The following is a 6995-nucleotide window of genomic DNA, read 5'->3' as shown; positions in this document are numbered from 1 at the left end:
CAGAGAGGAGGAGAGAGAGAGAGAGAAAGAGAGAGAGAGAGAGAGAGAGAGAGAGAGTGAGTGGACGAGAGAGGGAGAGAGAGACAAAAGAGGGACATTCTCCTGCGTCTGACGAATCAGAGAGCGGGGAAACATTTTAAAAGGTTCGAGGGCAAGCAAAAGTGAAAGAAAGACAGAACGAGGGGGGAAGAACACAAGCAAGGAAACAATGTTGCACGTCTGATTCTGGTGAAAATCCAGCAAACGCTGAGGGCATCTGGTCTGGCATATTTTCACTGTTCACTGGATGTTCGTCTACCTCATTGTTTTTCACACTAGTCTTCGTCTATTCGTGCTCCATGGCCCACTAAAATCCCTCACCACGAGTTTAACAACGGCCAAGACACAACACACGCCGATGCAGCTTAACTCACCGCCAGAGCAAATATTCAACAAACTTTACGCATGTATACTCATCCTACACGCTTCCCTCTAAGCTTTCATGTCATAGGCGATTATTATGAAACAGCATGTAATTACTTATTACAATTAATGCGAGTCTGTGCGTCGAGAGAAAGAAACTCATAAGGACACGCGGAGTGCAGAGATTCTTTCCTGATCATGGCGTGTGTGATTCGCCAGAAACGAGCGAAAACACGTTTTACTGGCTTCACCACTCCGAAAACTACTCCCATATATTAGCTTACTGCATTCACCAAACAAATCATGCCAAATACTAGAGGGGAAGACAAGCAAGAACTAAAAAAAAAAAGACAAATACATTTATTTTAAAACGAAATCATCCACTGCAATTGATGCGTTTGATTGTTTACCAAAACTTACGTTTGGTAAGTTTGTTTATTGTCTATTTTTCATACACATTTCGATATTACAACGTTTTAATGTTTGTTTGTTTTTTGTACTACAGAACTTCTACAGGCATTTAATGTGTCATACGTGTATGTATGTTGTTATTATTATTATTATTATTATTATTATGTTGGAAAATTACATGTGTTCTAGATCATGCTGTATTGCAGTATGTTATTTATCACTTGTTCTTGTGTTGAATTAAATTGTACACACAGCAAGAAAAAAAAAAAGCTTACTGATTTAAAAGTTAAACCGTTCCGAATTATGGTAAATATCATGCAATGTTTGGTATTAAAAGCCTGGTTAAGCCGCTTACCTCGCAGTCTTCATATTTAATATTATCAGTTAATTTCCAAAGCATTTTCATTGGTTGTGGATAGAGTGAAGTGCGCCTTAGCTTGAGTTTGACACAGTGCACAAGGCTCGAGCTGCGCGCTCAGATCTCCCTCTAATGGTGGAAGAGAGAGACTCGAGCGCTACTGTAATAACCCTCATTAGCATATCAAGAGACCAAAGCCAATGAATATACACAGGTAGAAACTGCATCGAGAATTCCAGTAAGAATACCTTTACTGAGTTCCATTTGTATTTCAAAAGGGAACTGTAAATGCAGGGGTTAATATCAGTGGTGAAGGATGACTTCACCTTTTCTTTTGAATTAATCATCCAATTGGTTTAACTCAGAGCGAAGTTAATATGCCAAGTATAACCCAAACCATTAGAAAGATTTTTCTTTTTTTTCTTCTTCTTTTTTTTTATCAAAGGCCACACGCTTTGCATACATGCATTCTTCAAGAAGTTCTAGGTTTTCGACCCAAGAGCAACCTGTAAAATTGAGCAACCTATATATTGAACAATGCTAAACTGCTGCAGCATGCACGTGATTTAGTGGGCAAAACCACACTGATTCCAGTCTGACAATTGTAAACTGTTGTTTTAATCATAGTGAGCCTGGGCCTGTAAACTACTCTCAATAGTGTTATGCAAAAAAAGCCGATTCTTCGGTAGATATACATCTATTTAGAGCGTGTAACGTCGCAATTTGATAAATGTAAATAAGTAACACAACAACATGGCTTGTTAAATGTGAATGAGGTCAGGAGACAGGTCGCCGAGTCTAAGGCGTTGTCTCTCTCTTATCTCCATTACCATTTTTGGTGGGGTGAGTCCAGTTGTCATTAATGAGAGGCCGAAAGAAACTGAAAGACACAATGACGATTAAGAGAGGCAAAGAAAACGCGCAATAGAAATAGATGGGTGTGCTGCTTTGTTGTTCGCTGCTTATTGATTGGGGGTCCGCATCATTGAAACCAATCACACAAAAGAAAAGCAAAACTAGTCTTCATTCTTAGCACTATTTGGTAATCTTCAATTTGGGAAAATTGTCCATTCACAATATTCGTATCTAAATGGACATAGTCTGTCAGTTATTTATGGTGTTATATTCACAAAATAAATGACTGATTCGCGTTTGTTTTCTGGTTTTCTTTCTTGTTTGGTTTTCTTTTCTTTTCTTTTTTACAATGTCATAATGGGTCAACTTGAGGATCGTGTTTTACACACACACACAATAACAAAATAAAATAAAAAAATACACTGACTTATTATTGCAGGAAAAAATTGTTTATGGAGAAAATAATAAATAAATCAAGTCTTTCCCGTTCATGTTACTATAGGAAAATGCGTAACATAGGCCTGCACAAAATGACCAAACTGCAATAATATCGGAAATGAGTGAGTCAAATTAAAATATTTACACCAGTGTGCAAAATGAAATAAACAGCCTGCGTATCCAATATCTAACAACAAATTTGGACTCTCTCACCAGCCACCCTGAGCGTGCTTTATTTTAGAGAAATCTGATCAAGAGATTATTTTTCACCGCTGTCTCGCCTTTGCCTTCACCCTATCTTTCACCGTCTCAAACGCAAACCTACCTGCGTGAACTATACAGCTTTTGTGTGTAGCATTTTATTTACATTGGTTAATGACTAATACTGTCTGTAAAACCTTTCTGAAAAGTTACCGTGTAGAAGACTTAATTCTCACTTATATACAAAAGTAAAACCTGCTCCTTCATCACCCTCATATACCTTATAAAGAAGATAACGTACCTGCCAGTCTCCCATTTTGCCCATTAATGACATCCTTGTGTCTTCTTTCTGAATGTGGTACATCACACAGTGTTATCTCATTGGGTCTTGTTTCCTTAAGTAAAATTCCACTTTACCTGAACAAAATCTACTCACCTGGCAATAAAAACAGAGGACTACCTCACGGCGCATGCGCTCTGCTACTGTCACGTGTAAGGCAACAACACCTAGAAAAGGTAAAAGCAGTGTTGAGATTCCTGCTGCACATTAGCTCGAAGAGAAAGCAGCGAGAGTGTGTTTTTTTCCAACCTGCTGTTTTAAGTGTCAAAATGTTAAAATCTTGTGCAATCAGCATGCCTAAAAAGTATCAGTGTTTTCTGATTATATATTGTACATACATCGTACATCGTGTGTTTTCAGATGACGTACTGTAGTTACATTCGTTGCCGCTAAAATAAAAGGTGTTTATTCCATAAAAAAATTAATCAAATACATTTTTACTAATTTAAGGTAGCACTGGTAATTTTTCACGCCATTGTTAACATAATAATAATAATAATAATAATAATAATAGAACTAATAAACAAAAAGGGGGGAAAGATGTAAGCTTATGAAAATACAAAGTGTAGGCTAATAAAACAAATATCACTCATACAAAAAATAACACAACCTTTAGAGAGGGACAACACGTCCCCCAAGACCCCCCACCCCCTCTCTACATGCGGGCATCGGGAACTAACTAATAATAGGCCAAATGAGAAATAAGCCTATCCAGTAGCCAGTAGGCCGTCTGCTGTAGCATAAAAGATGACACCCTCTGTCCTTTTTTTTTTTTTTTTTACTGTAGACCTATAGGCCTATATCAGAAGGACATCTGTTTATAGAAAGAATTTCAAGATGAAAATCGAATGTAAGTGAATTTAAATTAGACAGCAATTTCAAAAGGCGCTAGACCTTTAAGCACAAATGAATGAAGTGCAGAAATGCATGCACTGGTCTGATACTGAAGCGTGTGGTCAGAGATATCATTGGGATCAAGAAAATAAATGTGTTTATATTTTAATACTTATAATTAAGTACAGCCTATTGCCTACAAACTGACATTTTATTATGAAAAATAGAACATGGAATTTTACGTTGATGTTGTTTCCAAAACACTCCATTAAAATGCAGGTCCGCCAAAAACAGCTCCGAGATTTGCTCATTCAAGACATCGGTTAGTTCTTGATCAATATTGACAAGACTACTGACAATTTCATTACAATCATTTGTTAAACTTTTGCGCCAACTGCCAAGCATGAAATGTGAGTGACATTTTCTAGGCTAGAGAATATTGTCATGTAAATGTTCTCCCTCTAAATCACCTGAAGTTCTCCGGCGCCCTCTTTTGGACAAGAATAGATACCCTTTTGTATTTAAGTCAGCAGGTTTTAGACCTGTCTATTCCACGTTTCAAGCTGTCCACTTGATGCATTTGACTGTTATGATTCCGAGAGAGCCTCAAAATAGCTCTAATTTAGAGATTATATTTATGAGCATACTTTTAATGGGGGTTTAAAGCAGTGGTGTAGTCCTAAAGAAAAAAGTGGTTTACTATTACCCAGTAATATTACCTTATTCCCTTGTTTTACAGATAAATCTGAATTTAATGTTTTATTTTATGCAACTGAGTAGAAAAAAATAACTTGATATGAATTAATTAAATAAATATTTCCAGATAATATTTTCTTAAATTTGCTTTGGCTTTAGCACAGTGGAAATTTAAAAGACAATAATTTAATCAAAAATTATATTTATACTTATAATATGATGCCTAACATTTTTCTCAAACAGCATAAGTGGGTCTTTATACATGTAAAACATATAGCTAATGTTATAATTTAGGAAGGGAATCATCTCCTGCAAGAGGATTTTCCAGCCTGTAGCGTGAAAAACAAAAGTTTTATACAAATAGGCCAATATGGATAACATAAATTACATATAGCCTACATAAAACGTGCAAAGAGAGCTCCCTAAAAACATGTAATTCGTCTTAGCTGATTGCGATCTCACAAAGTTCCGTTGTAATCAATGAATCTCTCTGTACTGCACAATTAATCTTTTATTTACATCGTTATAATAAGATGGTTCTCGAGCTTGCAGAACTGAGCACTGGACAAAAACTCCAGCGTTTTAAGCGTTGAATGGGTTCTAACTTTAATGCCTCTGATTGGTCATTGCGTTCAATAAATCAACAGGTATGTATGTGATTAGCTACATTGCTGAACGCTGTAAAAATGTAAATGGAAACCTGTTACGCTCTCCGGAGCGCAAACACAAATGTGCACTAGATAGTTTGCCAAATCTGTTTATTACAGCTTCAGCTGCGGGTGCTCTTGCTTTCTTTAGCTCTTGCTTTCACTATCATCCCCTTGAAACCAGGCCTGAACTAAGAGCAGGGCCGGACTGGGACACAATTTCAGGCTGGGAAATCTCATACTCATCCAGGCCATCCTATACACCCACAACAAATTCTGAAACCACAAACAACCCTATTATTTGTATGGCCATCACAAAGGTCTAAACCCTTAGGCTGGAGCTGTGCAAAATAATTTAAGGTTCTTGAACTGCACCATTTTCCGTTTTTTCCGTTTCTTCATTTTCCCCAATATCTCTGTCCATCCCTTGCGTATATGTGTGTTTTCCTGTCACTTCGTTATGAACAGAACTGTGTCCACCTAGTTGCAAATCAACCACCTCATTTTAATTTGTTTGCACAGAATGTTATTTATCTTAAAATGACTTAAATACCCAAGATGTAACAAACCTATTTTTCATACAAATATATTAAAACAAATTTGTGTTTAAAGTGCCTATTTATAAAAATCAGTCCAATACCTTTATTGAAAAATCAGCCTACTGCCTACTGAACACTATTGAATTGACTCATATTTTTGTTTTGCTGTCTGCTCTCCCTCCTTCTATAAATCCTAAATCCATGCGAATATCTGTCTGCTAAATGTATTAATGTAACTTTACAGTATGATGTCCTTTAGCATAAAGTATTCTGACATGATAATAATGGGGTGCTCCTGATAGCCTAACAGTTGCTAGCAGTTTAATACTCAGCTAAGTTAGCAGACAAAACTATAGTGACTAAGGGATTATATTTGGGGATCCGTGGCATTAATTGTTGGACAGCGTGTTCTCTCTCTAACACACACAAAGACTTTATCAATAAAATAGTTGGGAAAGCCGGTCATATGCGAGTAATTCATATTCACGCGCTCTCTTCTGCTCTCTCTCTCTCTTCAGTAACTGCATACGGCTCATTCCTCTGTTAGATCTATATTTTATGTAACGGAGGCTCGGGTCAGGGTGTTAGTCAAAATATTCGAAAGTAATTGTTTCACGTCGTGGCCGCGCTATCATATTGGGCTTCCTTTTTCGATAGGCTACTAACGAGAGAATGTCTCCACTCAAATCCGTGCACTCACTACCATATTTCCTTACGGCGTGTATCCACTGTTGCAGCACGAGAACTGCGCTCAGTGCGGCTCAAAACACCAAGCGCGAGCGACAATGAGCGGCGTTGAATGACAGAAGTGATATTGCACCAATTACAAAGAATCACGAATTTCACACAGCAGTATGGGACACCATTAAAGGGGAAGCTACATGACAGTAGATTACGGACTTGCGAAGCAACAAAACAAGTGGGTATACCGAGGGTATACGCAAATATTGATCCTTAGAAGTCGTAATACGCAAACATCCCGGGGAAAAAAGTAAGCATACGGCGTATACTTGCGTATGGCCCCGACTACACCACTGGTCCCATGCCTAGTGATGAGTTAAGCAAAGATGCCTTATACAAACACTGTCTTACATGTAAACAGTGCTAAGGTTAAGGCACTCAATATCTGAGGAGCTCTTTGCTCTTGTGACTGAACTATGAGCGCTGGTTAAATGAATGTTGCTGTGTCAATACTAGTTCAGCTTCATCAACAGCATTTGTGTCAATGTTGATTACCAGAGAAAATAACAGACTCGTCTTTCAGTTTTTTTACG

The 6995-nt window shown here is 37.5% G+C and overlaps 2 protein-coding genes across 5 annotated transcripts in view; one reads left to right on the top strand and one right to left on the bottom strand.

Annotated features, from left to right (window-relative positions):
- Nucleotides 1–6995, bottom strand: part of tfap2a (transcription factor AP-2 alpha) — a 17179-nt gene that overhangs the window by 8855 nt on the left and 1329 nt on the right. Inside the window, exons 2-3 of one of the 4 annotated variants that reach the window (XM_016455287.1) lie at nucleotides 3102–3172; nucleotides 2967–3014 (exon numbers count right to left, since the gene is read on the bottom strand). In XM_016455287.1, coding sequence (XP_016310773.1) covers nucleotides 2967–3014; nucleotides 3102–3137 — 84 coding nt within the window. In that variant the 5' untranslated portion in view covers nucleotides 3138–3172. Of the gene's footprint in view, nucleotides 1–1168; nucleotides 1294–2966; nucleotides 3061–3101; nucleotides 3173–6995 lie in introns of those variants that run through there. The other 3 variants (XM_016455290.1, XM_016455288.1, XM_016455289.1) reach the window with 3 other exon arrangements.
- Nucleotides 723–6995, top strand: part of LOC107664661 (transmembrane protein 14C-like) — a 24278-nt gene continuing 18005 nt past the window's right edge. The window contains exon 1 of the mRNA XM_016455292.1: nucleotides 723–827. Coding sequence (XP_016310778.1) covers nucleotides 795–827 — 33 coding nt within the window. The 5' untranslated portion in view covers nucleotides 723–794. The remainder of the gene's footprint in view (nucleotides 828–6995) is intronic.

Source organism: Sinocyclocheilus anshuiensis, unplaced genomic scaffold (genome assembly GCF_001515605.1).
Source record: "Sinocyclocheilus anshuiensis isolate Anshui unplaced genomic scaffold, SAMN03320099.WGS_v1.1 scaffold35, whole genome shotgun sequence".
Taxonomy (NCBI): Eukaryota; Metazoa; Chordata; class Actinopteri; order Cypriniformes; family Cyprinidae; genus Sinocyclocheilus; species Sinocyclocheilus anshuiensis.
This window is presented reverse-complemented; position numbering and strand designations above follow the sequence as displayed.